Source organism: Branchiostoma belcheri, unplaced genomic scaffold (genome assembly GCF_001625305.1).
Source record: "Branchiostoma belcheri isolate BF01 breed outbred unplaced genomic scaffold, Haploidv18h27 scaffold21, whole genome shotgun sequence".
Lineage (NCBI taxonomy): Eukaryota > Metazoa > Chordata > Leptocardii > Amphioxiformes > Branchiostomatidae > Branchiostoma > Branchiostoma belcheri.
The window spans coordinates 3,600,186-3,624,479 of record NW_017803602.1 but is presented as its reverse complement, the minus strand read 5'-3'; the positions used below and the strand labels follow the sequence as shown (position 1 = coordinate 3,624,479).

Here is a 24,294-nt window from a genome sequence, read left to right as displayed (position 1 = left end):
GAAGTATGTAGAATATTTGGATGTATCATTTTCCCAAAGATAACAATAAGGCTGACATCAAGCGGCCAGTTATTACTAGTACTAGAAACGCATGCTCCTCAGAACAGACACAAATCATTCTCAATGTTGTTCACTGACAAACTTGGCCTAAAGTCACATAAGGCCACACCAATTTAATTTTATGGATGACATCCAGGCGCGCATTGACTTTTGCGTGTTCTCAAAACAACCCAAATAATCACGTCCTCCAAGGTTCCAGCCTGGGTGTCGTCCTTCATAGTCCTTGTGCCTAGCTAGCGACTATACAGAGCCTGTGTAACTATGGAGGACGGTTAACCCAGGCTACTGAAGCTCCACGGAACTCATTACAATACCAGCTCAAGAAGGCCAGCATATACCAGCTTGTCATAGAAGTCGCTATGTAAATTCACAATATCAGCTCTGTATTTCTGTGCTTTAGAAGCATTTTTATTTTGGGCAGGAATTTTTTATTCACCCGCTCGCACTTGTTTGGGGGTCTTCAGAGGATGTCATCCATAAAATTTAGTCAGTGTGGCCTAATGTTACATGTGGTATCATTGCCAGCCACAGCTTGCGTCGCACAAACTACATGTAGTGTGTCTTTTGTTTAACTTTCAGACAGACGTACACCACAACACTTCCCAATAAAACATGACAACCAACATTCACTCATGTGTATCAGGACTTTACTTATTGAAAGAAGTGTGAAAATATGATACAAATACTGCAGTTCAAAACAGCAAATGTGCAGTGCAAAATACAATTATCATGATGGTAATGTTCAATGTAGAGTTAACGTTACTGCCTGAGCTGGAGTTGAGTACAGAAGGATAGAATTTCGCAAGAAACTTACAGAAAACGTACTGGTAGCATGAATTGTAAAAACTGTAGTAGACCTCAGAGAGACAAACGTCATTCAACTTATTTTACTCAACCATCAAACAATCAAGTGTGCAATGAGACAAATATTATGTGTGTATCATACAATCTCCAAGAGAAAAATCGTATTGCTTTATTTACACTTCGGGAAGTTTTTTTTCTCTTCAGTGCAATACACAGCAACTGTTCTAAAACTACACTAGATTGTTACAGCATCTCTAAACACATTGAAACTATTTACAGTATAAAACCAATTGACAAATATGTAGCTTCCTATCACAATACATAACGTTAATGTTACTTTGTTAACAAGAAAATGTAAAACTTGTATCTATTAGTATTAATATTAGCATTAATCAATTAACAGCCTCCCAGCGTAAGTTGATGTGTCTCTAAAAATCAAGCTGCAAACTTTGCAGAATTCTGGAAACTAAATAAAGTTAACTGCCTGAAATAATGGACATGACAGCCTATCAATGTTGGCTATTAGACATTTCATGCGCAAGAGAGATTTTTGTGGCAAATCTGGTAATGTTACAGAAAATCGTTTATCAAGTATAGCAATAAGGTCAAAATAATGACAAAATAAAAATTCCAATCAAACAGTGTGTAATCAAAGTGTGTTTCTATGTTACATTATGATCAACGTAACCTATGCGCTTGAAATTTTTTGACCAACTCTTCAACATTCCATAGGATAACCGATCCAAAACTTCTGACGTGACCTTGAGGCAGTTATCCAAGGTCACTCCGTAATAATGTACACACTTCAAGGTACCTATGACTTATCACTAGACTTCCATGTCAAAAGTAGTGAGAGAATTGTTTAAAGGACTGAGTCTACATTTTTGTATTTTTTTAAATTAAAAAAACAGTTGACTGATTGTATGTTTGACTTCTGTTGACATGACTGCTACTGAGGCTGGGCTGTGTCCAGGACGCCCGCCGGTAACCCCACCATGTTGGCGGTCTGTCCGCCCTCCAGCAGGATGGGTGTCTGCATCATGGCGGCCGCGGTGGACGTGGTCGTCTGGAGCATCTCCGGTATCGTGCTGAAGGAGCTGCTGGACGTGGTGGTCAGGCTGCCGTTCAGTGACGTCTGTGAAAAGAACCCCTTGAGTAAGAATAACGGGTTAGGCTCTGCTTTGTCATTCCTTTGTGGACAGCATCAATACATAATTTTACACAACATAGGAAAAAAAATTCTGTTCGTGAGTACTTGCCATGGATAATATACCAACTAACTGGACATGATTTGATTAATATTATATCTACTGGATTCTTTGTCTCCACGTTACATGCTCTTCTTGGAAAATTCCAATTTGTCAAAAAAAAACAACAACAAAAGAATCAACACTGAACTGTGATTGTTAACAAAAAGATTGTTCTTTGGACTTACTACAACTTTTGACTGAGTCTATATCAAGGAATGAGCAATCCACCACTTCTGTGACATCAATTACAGTTCAACCTTTAGTCAGAGTAAATTCAGAGAAGAACTTTTGACATAAAACCAAAGATTTACAGAGAAATCACAAAAGATGACAGGTGTAGTTACTTACGCCATGGCCTGACTCGTCTTCAAAGCCTTCTCCTGAGTGGAAGCGGCCCCCCTCCCCACGCTGCCTGTTCATGGCATGCCGATGTCTGGACTCATGGAGATATTTCTGAAGAAAAAAAAAAAACATTTCAGTTTGAATCAAATAAAACAACAGACCTAAGCTGGCACATCAGTTAGCAAGTTGATTTGCGTATTGTGAGGGCTTCCTTCATGCAAGGAAATTCTGTAAGGCAATAGCCTGGATGCCAGACTGTTCTCAGAGCAAGTACATAGTCCAGCCCCCAGCAACAGGGTTTGAATAAAATGTCCTTGGGGAAAAGTTGGCCCTGGAGCTGAGGAGCTAGCCTATATACAAACCTTGGCAATAGTCTGGCCCCCAGGCTACTAAGGCAGATACTAAGGTATGATACCCAACAAGAGAATGAGGAAGCATTGGTTTGAGACATGTACCACTCACCCTCCACTCAATAAGATAAGAGAATGAAAAACACCAGTTTGAGACCAAGTCCCACTCACCCTCCTCTCCTTGGGGATCTTTCCCTCTGCCTCCAGCTTGGCGCGAGCCTGTCTCCTCTTCAGGATGCGGTGGTACTGCTTGGCGTTGACGTACAGCGGTTCTTCCTCCAGCAGCTCAGCTCCAGGCAGGGGTATTCTCTGCATGGTGGGCACACCGCCTGCACCTGGCACCATCTGGGGACAGGGGAACAACATCTCAGCAAACTTTCAACTCCCTTCCTAACACAGGCAATGTACACTCAAATTTCAACAATGACAGAAACATCAATAAATTTGACAGTTCACAGTAAGTTGCCAAGCTAAAAATGTAGGAGGATTGTCGGACAAAACCTGGGCCAAACTCAGATTAGTGTTTAAAATCCTTTTTCTGCATACCTGCACCGGTGCATGTAACATTGAAAATTACCTGCACTGGATAAACTTTACCTGCACCACACAGAATTTGGTATTGGTCATACTAGACCTGTTTGTATTGGTCATACTAAAACTGTTCTGAAACCATTTCCATTATTTCTTTGTAACTTCTATGTGTATCTTCTTCCTGCCATCACAGATGAGCTTTCATTATAGTATTTTTTATGCTCTTTTCTACCAATTAAAGAGTTATAGAGCTAGAGACATTTGTAAAAGAAAGTTGAGTTTAACTTTAGTGTGTAGTACCCACCATGACCACCTGCCCTCCTGAGGTGTTGAGTGTGGTCCCAGCTACAGCAGGCACAGTCTGGATAGTCATGGGCTGGGGCAGGGGGGTGGAGGTGGCAGCTGCTGCAACCGTAGGGGTCGTCAGCACCTGGCTCTGGTTCAAGTTTACAGCTGTGGGCACCTGTATAACACCTGGAAATGGAATGGGCACAATATTATAGACACCCCTCAGTGTAACACACCAGAGACGTAACAAACACAGTATATTGATAAAATATTGATAACAAGATAAATCGAAATCTTCTTTAATCTTCTTAGACCTACCACTCTGAGGTGTCTGTGCCTGGCCCTGCTGGACTTGGATCGTTCCATCGTTTCCAGTCACAGGTTGGTAGAAAATGGCCTGGCCGTCGGGCGTGGTGCCTAGCTGTTGCCCGGCAACCAGTCCCCCCTGCACAGGCTGCTGTATGATGATCTGCCCCTGGGCATTCTGGATAAGGCCAACTGGGTGGACAGAAAAGGAGGAACGAATCAGGATAGAACAGAAGGAGCACTGAGGAAAGAATCATCTATAACATCTTAGATAATCAGTGTTCGAAATACCCGTCTGCAGTCTGCAATTTGCAGATAGATTTTCAAGATTGCAGAAGAAAAAATCTTACAATCTGCAATTTTGCAGAAGGAAAAAATAGGCTTCGGATTCAATAGTTTTCAATTAGCAAAGCAGTGGCGCTGTGAATAGATCGAAAACCTGCGCCGCACGAACCTGCCGGCGTTTTCCAGCAGACTGTAATGGTCCCATATAAGGGAATTTGGGGTCAAAGTTGAACGATTTCGACAAGGCGACGATAACCAAATATGGGCACTCGCCATTTTCCGATGTTAGATTTCGTCTCCCGGGAGGACCCGACAACTGCCTCGGCAATTTTCGGCAGTTTTCGCTGAGCATTTCCCAGCAGGCAACACGGCAAAGGAAACATGGCTCCTCCGAAAAACCACACTCGCCTCGGCGTTAATTTGCCGAAATTTCGATGTTTTTCCTTGGTATTTTGCACGATTCAAGCAAAGAAAACAAGTTGATCCCATGAACAAAAGAGAAATACAGCACTGGGAACCTAATGGTCCGTTTTGTTGGGCGGTAAGTTCTCATTTCGAGTGAAAATTTACGTGCATCACAGTTGTGACCATATGGTGTAAAATCAGTGATTTTCGGCTCGATCCGAACCAAGCACGGCCCGTAGACTTGTCCTTTATGATTTCTAGATGACTATCGGTACCAAAATACGGGAAAATATTGTTGCAAAATGAGAGAGACGGTGACTAAGGTAAACTTCTTTTATTTGAAGGCTGGATTTTCATTTTCCTGGCAGGCTTCTTTGTATGTAATGATCATCAGTTATTCAGTAACAACAAATATGGATTTTTGTTCCGGTCAAAAAAACCGGTCCACCGACGTTTCGGTTTTTGTGGACCGGACCGATAAAATTTTACGGTCCGAACATATTTAAAAGAGTGATATTTTGAAGAATTTCAGTAATGCTACAGATTTACAAAGCTATACCATTATATATATATGATGTAAAAATAGGCATTATTGGTTTCAGAAGGTTGTAATATGGGGGCTTGTGTATTTGCAGAAAGTATTTCCAAATTGCAGGACGAAATTTTGACTCTTCTGCAATATTGCAGAGCACTGAAAAAAAGTATTTCGACCACTGCCGTTATATATGTATGATGTAAAAATAGGCATTATTGGTTTCAGAAGGTTGTAATACTTGGGGCTTGTGTATTTGCAGAAAGTATTTCAAAATTGCAGGACGAAATTTTGACTCTTCTGCAATATTGCAGAGCACTGAAAAAAAGTATTTCGACCACTGATAATGTAGGAGTAATGGCCACTTTTAATTTAGAAAAGTACTAAATGCTTTAGTTTTCAGTAATTCACTTTTGTCTTCAGGGGTAGCAAAATCTCACGATCTGGGAAAAAATGGACATAACATGATAACAGCATAAGAGAAACGATTTTACAAGAGTAAGCAATAAATTCATGGTACAGAAGTGACAATGAAAAGAGTGAACATAAAAGTACTGTGAAAAAATGAGGAATTACTTTACAGTATGTTTGAAGTGTATTGCGATTCAAATATCTAGAAGACATACGAGAGAAATTCAGATATCTTGTAGAACTGGAAGTAAGCTCTTAAGAAGAATATGGGAAATGTTGCTACATACATTCAGAAACAAATTGTTACGTAGGTCTTCTAACACGAGGCTACTGAAATTTTGGAATGTGGAGAATTTCCATCCGACTGCCTCACCTTGTTGCACCTGCTGCTGCTGCTGTCCGGACTGCTGCACCTGCACCTGCTGCGGCTGCAGCACCTGGATCTGCTGCAGCTGGTTGGTCCCTGACACGGGGATGGTGATGGTCTGGGGCTGCTGTCCACCCTGCTGGGGCAGCTGTACCATGATCTGCTGTCCTGCTGTCACAGCCTGCTGGCCCTGCGCACCCGAAACCTACACACAAACTTTGACTTTAAGAAAGGAAAAACTATTGCTGCTTTTTGTTTGACTGCGATTTTGAGCCTTTATTCATGTAACACTCAAATCAGCCTGCTGGCTACTTTTAATGAAGTCTTTTCTTTTCTTTTTTTTATTTACTTCAGAATTCACCTCAAAACAAGGCTCGTGAGAGCCACCTACATGTTTTGGGTTACAGTGATGACTGCGTGGTCAGATATTTGTTCACCCTTGATTTAAACCGTTGGAGGTTGTAATTAGCGGTGAAACATTCACGGGGAAGCTTGTTCCACAGTGAAGTGGTTCTGGGGAAGAAACTGTCAGCATGAAATTTTCTCTTGACTGATGGACTATTGAGGAAGAAAGGGTGATTTTCTGCTGTTGAGGTGGCTAAGCGTGTTCTTGCAGAGAATGTTCTGAGTGGGGGTACGAGGGAGTGAAGTTTATTACATTCTCTTTTTTCATCAAATTGACAATGATCTGATATCAACTCAGAGCCTGGTGTCACTCAGGTATTGTGGTCACTTTATGTCAGCCCCTTGAATATTTCCCACTGAGCATTGAAAATGCTGTCTATAGTGGTTAATAGTCAGCTGTTCAATACGACCTGAGTAATTCCAAACGTCCTACATACAGGGGATATATATGGGAAGGTGCATTCAAACAATTGCAAGTTAATGCTAAAGTCCAACATACTGTGGATTTTTTCCTAATGACCTAAGCATTGAGAATTTCGTCTATAGTGCTTCACCTGTTCAATGCAGCTGGCCTGAGAAATTAAAAAAAATTGTACAAACCTGTACCACCTGTCCTGGCACCTGCTGGCCCCCCAGCTGCAGCTGCAGCTGCTGCGGCTGCCCTGTCTGCGTCAGGCTGACAGGTGTGCTGGGACTGGTCACCGTCAGTGCCCCACTAGCCGAGGTTTGCTGGGCAGCCTGCACGGTCACCTGTCAGAAAAGGACAAGAATTTTACTCCTCCATAAACTTTCAGAAGAGAACAATGTAAATGAAAAGCAAAAGCAAATACTAGAAATAAACAGGCATCAGACATCTGCATTAAATCCAAAAGCAAAACTTACAGCTGTTTTCAGTTCTATATTCACATAAATACTTAAGAATTTCTTGTCTAATACTAGAGTAGAGTATCTATTCTTTGGCCAATTTAGGCATTTTAGGTTTCCTAGTCATCATGATACTAGTAATGTGTTTTACTGGATAACATCTGTCCACTTCAATACTTCATTTAACATCCGTGTCCATAATATCACCATGATAGTCCATAATATTGCCACCTTGAGAAAAAGTGTGCTTAAAGATATTTTTACTGCAACATACCCTAGGTATCATACATTTGAGGTGTGCAGGAGTGCATACCAAAAGTATGTTGCAGTAAAAATATCTTTAAGCACACTATTTCTCAAGGTGGCAATATTATGGACCCTGGTGATATTATGGACACGGATGTTAAATGAAGTATTGAAGTGGACACCTGCTTTTTGCATTCAACAATTTGTCAGTGAATTTTACCCGTATACCAAGTTAGTCCAATAACTTTAGGAGAGACCACATGGTTGGCAAATGTACAAATGTAGCCATGTGCTTATATTATGAGGTTCAGGAATATGTCTGCATGTGTAAAGTAGAAGTGAATAAAGCAGGCAGACACTGTGGTTATGCTGAGTCTTAGCTGGCAAACAGACTGTGTAACTCTCATTGTTTGTGTACATATGGGTCATTGTGTACATTTGTGTACATTTGTGTACAGTGGGGTTGTGTGGGAGAGTAGCTGTACCTGAGCTTGAGGCCTCTGTTGTTGTAGCTGACTCTGGATGGCAGCGATCTGGTCTGTCGTGATGGTTTGATTGACAGTTGACACCACATTTCCCTGGAACTGTTCCATCATGCCTCACTGGATCATGGAATAATAATCGTTTAACAGTTAATAAAGATTAATCAACATGAATTTTTGACACTTAAAAACTTCTTTTTCCCTCATACCGTGAAAGAAAATGCATTTTACATACAGTAACTTCTTTCTCTACAATGATGATGATGATGGCACCAACCCTTTGGCTTTGCCCTGACCAAAGACCTTGCCCTGAAACACCAGATCTTTTACTTTTGCTCATTTTCATTTGTCAGATATTTGTATGTGAGCATCTATACTATAGTACGCAAATATTGTGATGGTTTGTTACCTAGTCATCTTCAATCTGTATATCATCTATTTGGGAGAAGAGAAACACACTGGTGCCCATCTTTTAGTACAGAGTACTGCAGACAAAAACCAACCATAGGCTTCATGGAGTACTGTACATTCGATTTGCCAAGCACAAAATTCCGATCATAACTTCTTGTTTATGGCTGCCAAGTGCAGCGATCGGGGGGTTCAATGATAAGATATGACATCTGGGGTTCGTCTAGAGACACATGGACGCCTTCCTAAACATTTGGGACGAAACTTCGGCAGTAAATTTCTAGCCAAAGGGATCAGCGATGACAGCTTGCAGGTCGGGGGCTTTGTGGCGGGCAGACCGCACAGTCCCGCCAAGCTGGCGGTGAGCAAGGCTCGCTCGGACGGCGATCGCGCGCGAGCAGGGGCAAAATAAGACATGATCTTCCCGCCTGGTGTTTCCCTGACAAATCCAAGGCAAAACTGGCTTTGAAAATAGAAAATTGGAGGACTTACACGGGGTTGATATCCTGTGATTGGTCGCGTCTCCCCTTGTAGCGAATAGGAAATCGACCACTCGCCACAGCAAACCACAGCCAGGTAGCTTCCCCGCCGGCACAGCCAATCACAGGGCTAGATTAGCATCACGTGACCGTCTGGGCATGCGAAATCAGCTGACCGGAAGCTGGAGCTCCTCCCCGGAAGTGATACTTTGACCCAAAATGGAGGGATAGTGGCACGAAAAATGAAAGTTTTTGTGAAGTTTTGACGAGTTTGGGGAGAAGGGAAGGTTTTCAGGTCCATTTCTAAACGTGAAATGGAAGAAGAGGTAATTTTTTCCTGGGTGAGTACTACTTGGTCTTGTAAATTGTTGGCTTATCACTTTTGACAAGTGTTTTATGTTGAGAGCAGACGACGTTTGCACATGTCTGTGCGAACTGAAACACTGTTAGTGTCACGCTGACCGTGTAAAAAGTTTTACTTTTTAAACATGAACATTTCCAATCACGCATGTTAGTTACAAATATATCTTCACCAAATAAATCATAGGCAAACAAAACCGTACCTGTATAATGTATATAATGTCCCAAACACATGTCAATTAATGAATTATTGCCGGTATCAGCAGCTGGACATTACCGGAAGAAGAAAAAACAAAATGATCATACTGAACGGAATATATACTCCACTCACTCACTCACTCACTCACTCACTCACTCACTCACTCACTCACTCACTCACTCACTCACTCACTCACTCACTCACTCACTCACTCTTGAGTTAAGCATCTGTTGTTCCCATCTTCCGAGGATTGGGCTCCAATTATTAATAGTCCGTATTGCAATATCGAGACAGTGTTTTTCTGAAACCTTTTTCTGTTTAACACCAATTCTAGTGGTTAGGATTTGGAGCTCTCATCACCAAGGCCCAGGTTCGATTCCAGGTGTGGGACCTACTAAAAAGAGGCGAGGAGTACAGTCTACCCTGGCTCGTGGACAGCCAGCTCATAACCCAATGCACTAACCGCTAGGCCAAAAAGTCCAGACCCTTTTGGCTGGTCAGTTGGTGACGCTTGAACCTCACTGTTACTTGCTACAGGGAGCCAACAGTTATGGCCAGCTGGGCGTGGGTCACCGAGACGACAGACACACCCCACAGCAGCTGCAGGGGGTCAACTTCAGGGTCAAGGTCGTGACAGGAGGCGGAGGTCACACAGCCTTCATCTCGGGTAACACAACCTCACTGTGAATTGTTATTTTCATGTTGTTGATTTGCTTCCATCATATTCATGCAAATCATTTTAAGACTTATGGAAATTATTGGTAGGCACATCACCCAATTCCCAATGATCACCCGCTTTTTGCATACCACTTGCTAGCCGTACGATAAGATTTCAAACACAAAGCTAGAATACAGTTGAGAGTAAAGAAAAATCAGACACCTTGTTATCATGAAAGTTCATCTGTGTTGTTACATTCTGTTGATACTTTCATTCAACACATGGAGAAGTAGCTTACCTCAAATTTTCAGTCGCTCTAATATCCACCTTCTTCAGGAGTGATCTTGGTCCAATTACTCTGCACACATGACCTTAAGGACACATGACTCGAGTTATCTATCATAGTTGCCTGGTAGTATACCATGTGTTGACTATTCCTCAGCTGAAGGCCAGTTGTTTGTGTGTGGGTGGAACCAGAAGGGTCAGCTGGGACTGGAACACAGGGAGGACATGTCTGTACTGACCCATGTGGCAGCTCTGACTGAACCTGTGGAAACTGTGGCCTGTGGGTGGGACTTCACTCTGGCTGTAACAGGTGGGCACTGCAACATCTTATAGACTACTGTAACTCCTTTTTTTGTCACAGTATTTTTTTCCCACAGTTTTGATGTTCACTTCTGTACCATTACTGTTATCAAATCATTTCTTTCTCCCCCTCCCTGACCCTGCTGCCACAGTGAAGATTAAGGTTCTGTGAACATGTCGATTTTCCTCAGAAAGTGAAATTTTGGTACAGTAAGACAAAGTGAATAACACTTACAGTGTTCCTCTGAACAAGTTGCCGAGAGGTGGTAGGCAGTTTAAGTGGGTTTGGTGCCAGGATTAGGCTGAATATTCATCTCCAGATACATAAAGGAAACTGAATCCAAGGTTCGTATTGGCTATGATAGAGAGACATTCAACAGTTGGTGCATAGTAATATCAATATACTAGATGTAATCCACATATTTTACAGAAGGTGGACGATTGTTTTCCTGGGGCTCCAATGCTTTTGGTCAGTTGGGTGTTCCAGAGGTGAAAGGTCACTCTTCCACACCAGTTCCTGTACAGGTAAGATGGGTGGATGGTACTGTTCTGCAAAATTCACATTGCAGGTAGTTGTAGAAAATAAACTGCAGATTTTTGTCCTATAGACACTATTAGCCAAATATGCACTTCCACGCAAGTTGGAAAAATATTGTGTAAATACAGTGTTTCAGTGATGGAATTGGTCATTTGAAAACACTAGTGATCAACACTGTGTAAGTAGACATGTGTTCGAGTACAATGTAATCTGCATGATTTATCATGTTTGTTGTCCCAGCAGACTTTACAAGGTGTGAGAATAGTGGGTGTTGCAGCTGGGCTCAGACATGCAGTGGCACTGGATGGTGAGTTGCAGAAAGCATTTTTTAAAAATATAATTATGACATACAATGTATCCACAACAACAGCACTTGTGTGGTATTCCCTCTTGGCACCTATTTTCAATTGTTGATGAAGATATTGATAAAGTAATGTTCGTCCTATTGTTGGTAAGGATGTTTGTTTAATTTGTATTGCAGATACAGGTTCTGTGTGGACGTGGGGTGCAGGAAAGAGAGGTCAGCTAGGTCATTCAGAAGGAGGCGGGCTCCCAACAGTCTCAAAACAACCTGGCAAAGGTAGGATTCTGAAATTAATCACCATCAAGATGCAAGTGACTCTGGTTCAGGAACTTGTAAATAAGTCTCGTGGTAGCATAGCTTAGCCTTTTCAGGTTTTGCAGCTAGCTTATAAATGCCTTATGTTTGCCTCTCACACTCACAGTACAATTTGGTGCAGACCCTACCATTGTTGCAGTTACAGCAGGATCATACCACAGTGTAGCCCTCACTGGTAAGTTGACAGGACTTATTTTGACTGTAGCATTGATTTAAGTACATGTACTGGAGCTTGAAAATTTAAGTTCCATATCCATACATTAAAAAGCATGTCCGACATGGGCTGCTGTGGAATTGAGAATCTTAATAAACAGCATGTCGTACATGTAACTTCTATGTAGGATTTTACAATCAATCATAGTTTAGATCCCACATCCTAATGATAACATCGTTGTCATGTTGGAAGGCTTCACAAAATTCTTTGAATTTGTAAGATCAGAATATTGGCGTGTAAAATTTCAACCAAGTACACCAGATGTCTGTATTGCAAACATTCTTATTCTGTCTTACCCCACGGTATTTTGCAGATTCTGGAGACTTGTATGTTTGGGGAAGAAATGACAAAGGCCAACTAACAAACAGAATCAATTGTGAACATGGTGCCAAAACATCCAATCACACATCATCACCTTCCACCAACCACATGCAACAACAGCCTGCTTCAGCCATTGAGGAACAAGGACTATGTGTATCAGCTACACCTTGTTTAGCCAATCAGGTTCAACCTAGTGCAGCTCAGGAAAGTGTTTCAGACCCTTCTTTGAAACCTGTGGCTCACAAAATGTCTGCTAAGCAATGTGTGGACATTGCTCAGTTGCCTGTCAGATTAGATTGCAAACTTTTTGATGGGAGGAAAGTTGTACAAATTGAAAGTGGATGGACTCATCTAGTAGCAATAACAGGTAGGTTTCCTCTTTTTTTGTACATCATGTGTGTCTGAATGATTTCTTTCTGTAATGGAAAAGAATCTAGCCATCCAACCAGTGTCACTTCCATTCTTATCTAAAGGAAACCTTTAAAAATCATGTTCCAGAGGACAGGAGAGTTTGGACGTGGGGTAGAGCTGACTATGGCCAGCTGGGCAGGTTTGAGGATAGGACAGCACTGCCACACAGCTGTTCTCAACCTGCTGAGCTGTCATCGCTGTCAGGAGTCAGACAGGTGGGCTATCCTATGGAAACTTTGCTGTACTTCAGTCGGGTAAACAAGTTATTAAAGCATCCAACAAAAGGGGGAAAGAGATACTGTGTAGCCCCTTAAATAAACTTGAAACCTTACATCACAAATTACATGTAAAATCAGACTTGCAGAAATTTGCACTGGATTACTAGACTAAGTTCACTATCTTCTAATTGCGATTCCCACGTTTTCCTACAGCTGCAGTGTGGTTCAGAGCATAACATTGCAGTAATAGGTAAGTTCCATTTAGAAAAAGACAAAACACATCTATGAAGAGGTGTTGAAACTTCCACTGCTTTTCATGTTGGACATGTTGAAATGATTGTTTGCCTCCCTTCCCTTGCCAGGTGATCAGGTTGTCTGCTGGGGGTGGAATGAGCACGGGATGTGTGGGGATGGAGGTGAGGAGGACGTGTTGGTACCTAGAGTGGTGGAGACACTCCGGGGTTACTCACCTGTGTGGATCAGTACGGGGGCAGGGCACACCATGGTGGGGATGAAGAGGAAAAATACCTCATGACTAATGTATATAACATATGACAATCAAACAATGGGACTGCAGGTTATACACATCAATGTGGATGAGCATCAAACATGGTTGGAAATGAGAATGTGTTGACATTGCAACATCTAATCTTCATAAACGTATAGACCACCATCAAAAGTTTTTTTTTTTTTTACATGGTTAGACATTTTACATTTATGCATTACATGGCTGTGCTCATGGTCAAAGATTATAAGATTGTGTCACTATCATATTTTAGAGTTTTTAAGCAGTGAAAATTATGATTTCAAGTCAGACACTTCATTGTTGTGTTTTGAAAACATTTTATTTCATTGTTGGGTTTTAAAGACATTTATTGCAATGTATTGAAGAGTGGAATGTTACAATGTTGTAATGTAAAAAGCGCTGTCCTCTTGTACAATACAGTCACCAGTAATAAATCATGTTTAAACCATCAAATGTACTCCTTTGAAAAATGTGTCTTAAAGCATATTATCCAACATTTTATTCTCTGTTGCAGTCACAATTAATGCAGTACTGGAACTTTATGACAACACCTAAAATGGCTTAGGCACATAATGTACACTGGGCACAAAGCAGCATTTTTGCAATGGTATAAACTGCAAAGAGATATCCCCAGAACTCAGCTCACAAAACAGTGAACTGGAAGGGTGGAATGTCTTCAAACGTTAACTGATATAACAAGACAACTTGTGGATAAAGTACACATCTTTGGAGATTTGTATTATCAGAACAAAACAAATGATTTTTTGGCAAGAAGCAATGGTATGTTGTTAGCCGCTGCTTTATTTGATGTCACACAGAGCAGCCACACCCCTGAGGATCCAGTGGTCAGGACTCTGGACAGTCCTCATCAGGATGACTGTGATGTAGGTCAGGTCAGTACGGCACGGCTTCTTGTAGGTCGGACACTGGTACAGTTTGGGGTCCTGTGGGTACAATAATCAATCAATACATAGATTGGATAACCCAACAGTTATGGAGCAAATTGTGGCATTGAATGGTCCAGTGGCTATCAAATATGAGATCGAGAGGTCATGAGTTTGATTCCTGGTTAGATTTTCAACAGCTGTGTCCTTGGGAAGGCACCTTACACAGCTTTCCTCAGTCAATCCAGGTGTAAAATTGGTACCTGACTTCCGTTGAGCAGGTAAAAGGCAATGGAAGGAGAGGGATTAACAATGCACTACCCGTACAGCATCAAAGGCTATAAGATCCTTTATCTTACCACAGAGTAATGTTGACACACAAGACTTGAACCCAGGACCCTTAGCTGAGGTTTGTAACCTTACCTTAGGAGCTGTGGAGTTGACAGCGAACATGTGCACCACGGGCAGCAGGGTGAACAGCACCTTGGGCTGGGGCTCAGCCAGACGGCAGTTCTTACGGTCCCAGCTGGCTCCATCCAGGAACAGCCCATAGATGTACACACCCTCCTGTAGACATAACAACAACACACATTAGAGTTATGGAGATCGTGTAACAACAGATATCATTGTCACTGCTTTCCTCTTCTTTCCAGCGCTAATGTCTTTGTGCTCCCTCTCAAATTCAAATCAAACCCAACAACCTTGGGTCTCTCACAACAGATATCAGTGACGCAGCAGCAGTTATTTAAGACACATTTTCATTGCAATTGCCACCTTCTTTACACGATGTAATGTATTTGCCAGAACTTGGCTTGGCAGTTGCGAGCCATTGATTGGCCAATAATTTGGTGTACTATATACTACATGTAGTAGTGCTTTATAGCCAATTTTACTTATTGTCAAACTTTCAGTGGCTACTGTATTGTAGAAAAAAAGCACACAGATCGGACAACATTTTTTCAGACTATCGAGTATTCTGTATCAAACAGAAGGGTTTGTCTGCACATGCACTAACCGCAGGTGATGAGGTGATGTCCTCCTTCATCTGTTTGAGGATCTCGTTATGCAGAGTAACTCCGTCCAGGGCCCAGCCCTTGTGTGCACGAGTCACCTCCTGTCTCATGGCAGTCAGGAAACCTGCAGGTACAACACACCCGGCAACAGGGACAGGGTTTATTATAGAAACGGAATTCTGCTTTCATTTCATTTATTTAGCAAGGCTGTAACATATCGCCACTAGGGCATTATTCAATGTTCTCTGCAGGCATACATTGACAAAATATGCTAAAATAATAAAGAAAAACAAACATATAAACTAACCTCATTACACAATAATAATAAAAATACTTTAAAATTACATAACAAACTAATGAATAATTATTTACATGAAACAAGCAAATTAAATATAAATGAACTAAACAAAGTAGATAATGGAATTTGCATATCAATGATTATAAAACGGGGAAGAGTTATGAATAGGTAAAGAACAGGAATTGTAATACTGTCAAAACTACCCGAGAAGTAGTCTGGTTATCAAGCCTATCTTAACTGCCTATTTTCTTTCGTCCTCCCTGTTGAAGAGACTCGGCAGCTAAAATAGGTTTGATAATCAGGCAAGAAGACCACTTGGGGATAATATCGGTCCTCTGTGGGCTGACCGATTGCTAAAAGTAGACCTCCTATTGAAAAACAACGGTTACAGAATTGACACGTGTTCCCGACCTTGTGGGTTGAAGAAGCCAGTCATCCAGAAGGTGTTAGGTCGTCCGTCGAAGAGCCAGGAGGAGAACTGAGCATTTCTCTCCAGCAGCTCTGTAAACCAGAAGCCCAGGGTGCTGGACTCCCACGACACCTTCCTCCACAGGGCAGGCACACGGGCATCAAACATGTTGTCAAGGGCATCCCGAAGGTTCTGTAAGCAGAAAACAACGTCAAATTGTGTGCCAAATTACAAATACAAACCAAGGAGACTAGTATAGTTGCCTTTGGCATGTTTTACCTTGTTCAGTGTCTATAACAAAGGATGCAATCCAAAAATCTTCTACGATGATATGAAGTTGTTTTTCATTTTCTGACAGGAATCAGATTTTTATTCATCTCTTCTCTTTTAGATAATGAAAGAAAGAAGAAGTGAAATGTACTCTTGTAACTGTAGCAGTATATGTTTGCCGTTACGCACGTACATGTATCTAGTGAATGTTTTTCAAAGGACGAAATGTTATGTCCTTGGTTTACTTAACTCAGAACTTTTATGACGATATAATCGGGGTCTTGTGTGTACATTCTATGGAGCCAATCTTTGTAAATACAGTGCCAACAAACTTCACTGATATGTCTGCCGGTTGTATAATAAAGATCCAGTATGCTTTACCTCGCTCATGATGATGGTTCCCTCGATAGCCAGCTTGAGGTCTGTGAGGGTGATGCGGACCAGAGTGATGACACGCTGCATGCGATCTATCTCCTGACGCAGGAAGATGTTCATGGAGTTCAGGGCTCCCATTTTTTGCAGCCGAGCTTTCACCTGCAAGGAAACACTTACTGCTTAAGTAATCTTTTCCATTGACATCACCAATTGCCCACACAGACCAGATTTTCTTATTCCCCTTAGTGGTCTTCTTGGGCAAGTTGGATTGTAGACTTGTTGAGCAATCCTCTTCAAAATTGACGATCCAATATCAAACGACACTGATAAAATTTTGAACCTCCTTTGGACAGGTCCCAAACGTCCTACCTCGTGAGGTACATAGTCAGGAGGCACTTTCTCCAACATGTCCTCAGCCAGACGGTACACCACACTCTCCCTGGTCTCCCCAGCTCCTCCTCCTGAGTCCTTAGGCTGGATACTCATAATGGTGTCCAGCACATCCTTAGCTGTGTTACTCTGGTACCTGTAGGGAAACATTTAGAAATAATCCATTTCAAAACTCGAATGGAATGAAACCAGTGAGAATGAAATACAATCCAGTGTTGACATCACACTTCAGAGAAGCCACGTGACAAGCTTCACTGGGTCTACTGAGGAAGACCAGAGTGACTGGTCGAAAGCTCTAGGTGAGAGAACTTTTGTGTTGGATCTAAAGTTTTAACTCTAAACATGTAACTACCAACACAGATGAACTTTCATGATAGTATGAAATATAACTGTTAAGGTTCCTGAAAATAGCCAAACGTGATAGGAATTATTCAATGAACAAAGACTTTCAAACCAAAAATACATGCACACTCTTCTGATGTTAGGGAATATCAAATCTTGCAAATCATCCTTCAAAGTCTTGATTTCTGCAGCTACCTCATTCAATTCAATGCTGGCAGTGGTTTCATACCGCCTATAAGCACAACACTTGTATTTTTTGACATAATGATGGTGTTTGTGTCCAAAAACTAAGTTGTTTGTGATCACCTTTTATCCTCTTTAAATCAAAATGCTGTTATCATTTCGTCAATTTACCTTTAACCAGTCCTGGTTCATTTGCTGACCAACCACAAGTCTCAACCAATTTTTTACATGTCTCTTCCCACTTATTTCAGAACCTCAGCACCAGTGTGTAAGCACATCTAACCCCCTGGACGATAGGGAACAACAGACAATAAACCGGATAGTGAGTGAATGTGAGCACTTTCAGTAGGTAGGGTTTAGGTATATCTTACGTGATGTCTGCATTGGAGTGCAGTCCAAACACCTCTGGTGAGTCCACGGCAGGCAGGGCCTCGATGGCCTCCAGGAACTCCTTCAGAGTCTTACACTTGGGGATCTTGTAGCCGATGTAGTACTGGAAGCTGTCGGCAAACATGGCTTCATTGAACCACACCTGAGGGGCAGAAACATTTACTGTTAGTAATGCTTTTTCAGAGTAATTTTATGTTCACAGTTTTCAGTCTTTGTACGGTGAACTTATCATTACCACTAACAAATCATTTTGTCTTACGCCCCCTCTCCCCGCTACCATGAACATATAGTTACATGAACACCTCCATTTTTCTCAGACCATGAAATTTTGCTACCATGAACATAAAGTAAATCAGTGTTTGAATATACACACCTAATTACATGTAGCCCAATAGCAGAAATTAGGCATTGAGAAATTTTCATTTGTGTGCATTTTAATACAAAGTCTACGACAGTTTGAATCTAATATATGCACTACTTATTCTTAAAGAGGTCAGACTGTTGATTTGACATTGTGCACATACCTTGGCGTAAGTGTTGAGTAGACGCTTGTCAAAGTCATCTGTGACCCTGCCACCATACTGTACCTCTCCCAGCATGTAGCGTACAGTGTTCCAGGATACACCCTTGAATGGGGGGCAAGCAAATATAAAGTCAAGTAGGACACTTCACCATCAAGTCATTTTGACTTCAATACAATGTCTTTGACAGATACGGTGTGTACCAAATCACAAAATTTGTGAGATACTGTGTAAGCTTGGTTTATTCCAATGTCAGGATTACTTAAATGGACTGAGAGAAATTAAGACATGTTATCCTACCCGTTTGGGATCCATGTCGTCCAGGTGGTTCTGTACAAACTGCACACTGGCTGTGAAGTCAGCCTGGTTAAACTCGTACGGAATGTTCCAGCCCAGGGGGCCATACTTACGCCGTTCCTGAGGGATACAAAGAGACAACAATTGAAGATAGACATTTTGTATGCACAACTTTTATTTTCAGTTTTAAAGGACAAAAGAACAATCACTTCTCCCCACCAAAAAATCGTTGGGGCTACTACGTATTGCAACATCTTGAAGTACTGCTTTTGTGATGATATGAGACAAAACAAACATCAGTGACCCTAAGACTAACTGACTAAATTCTGGTCTCCACCGACTTCTTACTAATTTTTTCTATGCAATACTATCCCATGTACTTTACCAAGAACAGGATTTAAAGATATTTTCAAGCAGACATGGTAGCTGTCCAACAAGACAATGTTCCTGACCTGCACCACAGAGTGTAGGAAGGCCACTCCGTACAACATGGGTTTCCACTGAGGAGCATTACTGATGTCCAGCTGGTCCTGGGACAGCCCGGCGTAGGTCCTCTTCAACCCTGCCCGCTGGCCCTGAGGGGGCTCGTTGGTGAACTTGATTGATGCCTGAAGATTATGTCAGAGAAGAGGGAGAATATTCAGTATGTGTGGCTACAATGTAAAAGTCTGGTTCACATCTGACTCACACAAAACAGCACTCATCAAAGTCTGTCAGCGTAAAACATCACTGTCAAACTCTACTCAACATGAGATGAGCCCTTATGATATATGAAGGCACCACTTAATCAGTGAAAAGAATCAAAATATACTCACTTGTGATGGAAAAGCACAATGAATCTCCACCCACAAACTTATCATTCAATGTCATTTCAACGTTCTAACCAAAACACAATGTTATCTGCAGCCACTGTCTAGCAATATTTGTCTTTTGCAATTTGCTTTCCAATGATTTTAAAATTGCCTACGCTTGTTGTGTTGACTTCCTATTGCTTTTTTATTGTTAAGTTTTCCTTTACAACTAAGCTGGAGGTAAATATGCCCAGATATTCCATCTAAGTTTCTATCATGAAAGTTATCTGTTTTGCCGTAGTTACATGTTTCATGGACGTCACACTTCAAAGAAGCCATGTGACAAGTCTCACTGGATCAGTCTACTGAGGAAGACCAGAGTGACTAGTCAAAAGCTAGGTGAGAACCATTCTTTGTGTTGGATCAGAAGTTTTAACTTGAAACATGTGAGTGTGTACCTGCAGCAGGCTGATGGGGAACTTGGGGTGGACCTCTGTGGTGATCCAGACGCGGCATGCCTCGTGGATGTGCTCGTGGGTGGTGATGGTCTCCAGCAGCTCATCCATAAACTCCAGCCCAAGATGACAGTTCTGTAGCAGCACCCAGCCGCCCTGAGCCATGCACTGGTTCAACAACCGCCGGGCATGCACCTCCTGTCCCTGGCCCATAGAGATGGCCTGGCAACCTGGGGAATACAAACGATCGCTGTTTTTTGAAACAGTTCTAAGGTATTCTGTTTTTTTATCAGACTATGACAATTAACTGCAGTTACTACAATGTCAATACCTGTCATTGCCCTGTTGGGATTGCTATCTTGCCTGATAGGAAACCTTTCTATTCTAATAATGATGAAAGCATGTGAGACTTACTGAGCTTGAGTTGCTTAGCCAGGGCCTCGATCTGGTTGGTTGGGTCGGAGCCCATGGAGAGGAAACACACGAGGGGGACACGGTTGTCGCTCTCCTCCCAGGTCTCCTTCAGGTTCAGGATGACGGGCTCCGCGTAACGAGCACCCATGGAGTCCGCGATGTACTTACGAGCCTGGGGGAGGGTACGATCGGGACACCAGCATCTGTGGGAGGATTGGGGAAACACTGATCAAATACTAGGCTAGTGAGCAGTTTTCTTAAATTTTGCTCTATTTTAAAAAGCGACAGATAGAAAAACAACCAATGCTTTTCAACATATTCATAGGTTGAAAAAAAAATTATTGTGTTCCTATAGGTCTATATATGTTTGCCTTCACATCAAAACGTGATAGCAAAAAGTGTAGACTACAGAACTTGACATCAAAGCATAAGTATCTCAACTCTATGGCATATCTGCCAAGTATACACAAAGTTAAGGAGCATCAAAGTACAGGCACTGATCTGTAGCAAGGTAACATCTTGGACACTTATTACTGGTGTAAAATCAATGCACATTTCAAATGTTGTATTGAGTCAATACAATACAGTTTGTGGGTCAAAATAAATGAGTACAGTAGCACAACATTGGGAGAAAGCGCTGTGACAATGCTTTCAGCACCAAGGAGAGATCCTACCAACAAAACTTTAGAGGTTTTTGTCTTGTGATAATGCTTTCAGTACCAAGGAGAGATCCTACCAACAAAACTTTAGAGGTTTTTGTCTTGTGATAATGCTTTCAGTACCAAGGTGAGATCCTACCAACAAAACTTTAGAGGTTTTTGTCTTGTGATAATGCTTTCAGCACCAAGGAGAGATCCTACCAACAGAACTTAAGAGAGTTTTTGTCTTGTAGCGATACTTTCAGCACCAAGGAGAGATCCTAACAACGAAACTTAAGAGGTTTTTTGTCTTGTGATAATGCTTTCAGCACAAAGGAGAGATCCTAATAGACATGAGTCTATCTGTTCTCCTACCTGACAATGAGCAGTTTCTGAAAGGTGTTGAGGGAGACCTCATAGCCATCAGGCAGGGTCTCCTCCTCTGGAGCATCCTTGTCAAACCAGACCTTCCACCCCTTCTCATTACGTGGGATCTGTTAGGAACACCAAAAAGTACTGTTATCTATGTTACAGAAACACTAGTAAAAAAGGTAAAGGTAGTCCCAGAGCCTTTATCAGGCTGTAGGGGCAGTGGGTTGTTAATCCACTGTGTCTAGAACAATCCAGTGTCTAGAACATGGTATTGGAAGGCAGAGCCCATCCCTTTCCTTCCACTACCTTTTACCTCCCCAACCAAAGTCAGGTACCCATTTCACACCTGGATGGATTGAGGGGAGTCTTGTAAAGTGCCTTTTTTTACCAAGGACACAACGTCTTGCCAGGAATGACAGGAATTGAGCCTGTGACCTCTCGGTCTTGTGTCTGCTAGCCATTTGACGACACGAGAAACATCAGTGTTGAGTGTAAAATATCAGTATTAGGATGAATATCAGTACTTCAGATTTGTCTGCTCTAATTTCTGGAGAGCCATTCCTTACCTGGTTGAGGACGTCAGAGAACTTCTGCAGCTTGCTGAGCTCCACCAGGTTGAGCCAGGTCATGTCCAGGATCCACTTACACGGTTTGGGCTGCACTGCGTTCAGGTCCAGAGCAGCACCACCTTTGTGGAGGGGAGAAAGTTATGTATGTAACATGAACTCTCAGAATTCCCTAAGACTAATGCCACATCAATAATTCCAGAGGCATGCACACTTCAGATATCCAGGTGTTTCAGACATTCTTGAGAAGGCCTGAATAACACTGTTTTTGTAATGTGGCAATCCTAGCATACCCTGCATAATTATAATAGTAGACATTATAGACAATACTCAGTGATTGTATCAGAGGAAAATGTGTCAGGAATAGCCACATAATGAATACAGATGAGGCCTTATCTTTTTATCATATTAAGGACACATTCCTAGATAAAGATTATATGTGTTGCTTGGGTTTTGTCATTTTGCTCCTATGAAAATTGAATCAAATTAGATTTTTACCTCTAGACAAGAGGGATACCTTTGCTGCTAATAAGAAGTTTCTGTCATGGATCAATTTTGGGATACTGACTTCACAAAAATTAGTCAACAGATGCAGTAAAGGGTGACCCCTGATACAATAGCACAAATTACACAATGGTAAGAGAACTCTCTTGTGTTGTTGCTAATGCAGTAAGATTGTTTCCCCACCCTTAATGAGAACCTGGAACTCATCATGAGAGATGGAGGCCCTCTGCAGGTCAATCTTCAGAGCCAGCAGCAGGGTGAAGAGGAACTTGTGAGTCTCGTACAGACCACGGCACGAGTACCGGAACACCGCAAACGTCAGGTACTCGATCACGTTGTGGATACGTTTGGCTGGGATTGGGGACTTCTCTGACCTGTTTAGAAATATTATGTTATGTCATGGAAAGACTTGACTTCATTGAAGATGCCAGACAGCAAGTATACAATCTTGTAATTGACACACTGATATCATACTTGTTTTCAACAAATTCCCATCACAAAACTTTACAATGAAAACACAAATGTTTTTAAGAACTTTTGTCAACATATGTTGTTGACCAAGGAAGTTACATCGTAGGACAGTGGCATTGGCCATAGTTGGCAGCCCACAATTGGCAAATATTCATTGCTAGTATTCATATTGTTTCATGTTCAATAACATCTGTTTTATTCCTTTAAAACAGCAAATGACTCGAACATACTCTAATGTCACAGTGGTACTTTTGGTGGTACTTTTATAATCACATATTTTGTAGTCACTTCTTACCGTGAACAGATAATTTGCCGACTTTCTGTTTGCTGCACCTGCCGCCTTTGTATAGTTCCAAGAATATGAGTGTCCATTTTTCTCATAATGCAAACGTTTGCTACAGTGAACATAAAGTGATTTACAGTACTTGTTGAGATGTGCTGCATGTGTCTTTTTTGGTTAGCATTGCGGAGTCTAGATTCTTCACAACTGTTACCTTACCTATCGAGGGAGAGATCAAAGATGCCCAGGAACTGCCTGAGGGAAGTCTGGTACATGCAGTTCACCATGCTCATCTCAGTGATCAGGAAATACAGGATGCTACCCTGGGTTGCCACTGAGCAGAAATATCAAGAAAATTCTTTTGTCAGTCAAACTAGTCATTATACAAAATACACAGTACAGTACGAAATCTACTCATGATAACCAACAGATATTGCCACTTTGTGTCCCTATCTTTATTAGTTAGGCTTTAGAGTTGTGCTAGAAAGGTAACATTTGTAAAGTAAATGTTTTCCTTCACACAGTCTAACTTCTGTATTCTTATTCAAAAAAGCTCATGTATATGGTGACCAACCCCTCCAACTCTGTCCTGCCACTTGCTACATAATGTAATCCAACATTACAGGGTGTCTGCTACAGCACCAGTTGTCATAGTGACAGCCGTCTGATCCAGCCACTTGACCCTATTTGTTTGGAGAAGAAAAAGAAGAAACAGAGCAAAAAGGTAAACATTACAGACAGGTACACCTTACCAGGTCGATACTCCTCTCTCGCCTCATTGATTTTGATCTCTGTGTCTGCTGCAACAATCAGCTTCTCACTGACCTCAGCGGCCGTCTCCTTAGTGATGGCCAGCACTGTGATGAGGGACTCGTCCTCAACAAGGGAGCCCTGTTGGAGGAAAGCAAGTAAAAGAGAACTGAACAGTATGCATCGATAAAGGTTTGATATCCAGGTATTGAGATAC

The 24,294-nt window shown here is 41.8% G+C and overlaps 3 protein-coding genes across 4 annotated transcripts in view; 1 reads left to right on the top strand and 2 right to left on the bottom strand.

The window, feature by feature from the left end:
• Nucleotides 1–1,496: 1,496 nt before the first annotated feature.
• Nucleotides 1,497–8,950, bottom strand: LOC109469855 (nuclear transcription factor Y subunit alpha-like). Its single transcript, XM_019768601.1, has 9 exons — nucleotides 8,829–8,950; nucleotides 7,932–8,048; nucleotides 6,937–7,086; nucleotides 5,938–6,136; nucleotides 3,944–4,123; nucleotides 3,642–3,811; nucleotides 2,978–3,151; nucleotides 2,463–2,567; nucleotides 1,497–2,014 (listed from the first exon to the last, which is right to left on the bottom strand). Exons 2-9 carry the CDS (start codon nucleotides 8,040–8,042, stop codon nucleotides 1,814–1,816), a joined length of 1,290 nt encoding a protein of 429 aa, XP_019624160.1. The 5' UTR covers nucleotides 8,043–8,048; nucleotides 8,829–8,950; the 3' UTR covers nucleotides 1,497–1,813.
• An 86-nt stretch (nucleotides 8,951–9,036) lies between these two features.
• On the top strand, nucleotides 9,037–13,577 carry LOC109469660 (secretion-regulating guanine nucleotide exchange factor-like). 2 transcript variants are annotated; one of them, XM_019768197.1, is made up of 11 exons: nucleotides 9,037–9,156; nucleotides 9,912–10,041; nucleotides 10,475–10,627; nucleotides 11,048–11,142; nucleotides 11,399–11,462; nucleotides 11,637–11,735; nucleotides 11,881–11,949; nucleotides 12,302–12,676; nucleotides 12,808–12,935; nucleotides 13,152–13,188; nucleotides 13,301–13,577. In XM_019768197.1, the coding sequence occupies exons 1-11, from the start codon at nucleotides 9,130–9,132 to the stop codon at nucleotides 13,471–13,473; spliced, it is 1,350 nt and encodes a 449-aa protein (XP_019623756.1). In that variant the 5' UTR covers nucleotides 9,037–9,129; the 3' UTR covers nucleotides 13,474–13,577. The 2 variants fall into 2 exon arrangements, with proteins under 2 accessions (XP_019623756.1, XP_019623755.1); XM_019768196.1 differs by having other exon boundaries at nucleotides 11,396–11,462.
• A 585-nt stretch (nucleotides 13,578–14,162) lies between these two features.
• Nucleotides 14,163–24,294, bottom strand: part of LOC109469819 (dynein heavy chain 8, axonemal-like) — a 64,365-nt gene continuing 54,233 nt past the window's right edge. The window contains exons 82-98 of the mRNA XM_019768529.1: nucleotides 24,080–24,218; nucleotides 23,547–23,661; nucleotides 22,760–22,950; nucleotides 22,073–22,194; nucleotides 21,510–21,628; nucleotides 20,497–20,699; nucleotides 20,086–20,312; nucleotides 19,289–19,444; nucleotides 18,840–18,956; nucleotides 18,543–18,644; nucleotides 18,000–18,160; nucleotides 17,083–17,239; nucleotides 16,720–16,872; nucleotides 16,071–16,260; nucleotides 15,364–15,485; nucleotides 14,772–14,915; nucleotides 14,163–14,408 (exon numbers count right to left, since the gene is read on the bottom strand). Of these exons, the coding sequence (XP_019624088.1) occupies nucleotides 14,265–14,408; nucleotides 14,772–14,915; nucleotides 15,364–15,485; nucleotides 16,071–16,260; nucleotides 16,720–16,872; nucleotides 17,083–17,239; nucleotides 18,000–18,160; nucleotides 18,543–18,644; nucleotides 18,840–18,956; nucleotides 19,289–19,444; nucleotides 20,086–20,312; nucleotides 20,497–20,699; nucleotides 21,510–21,628; nucleotides 22,073–22,194; nucleotides 22,760–22,950; nucleotides 23,547–23,661; nucleotides 24,080–24,218 (2,562 nt within the window). The 3' untranslated portion in view covers nucleotides 14,163–14,264. The remainder of the gene's footprint in view (nucleotides 14,409–14,771; nucleotides 14,916–15,363; nucleotides 15,486–16,070; nucleotides 16,261–16,719; nucleotides 16,873–17,082; nucleotides 17,240–17,999; nucleotides 18,161–18,542; nucleotides 18,645–18,839; nucleotides 18,957–19,288; nucleotides 19,445–20,085; nucleotides 20,313–20,496; nucleotides 20,700–21,509; nucleotides 21,629–22,072; nucleotides 22,195–22,759; nucleotides 22,951–23,546; nucleotides 23,662–24,079; nucleotides 24,219–24,294) is intronic.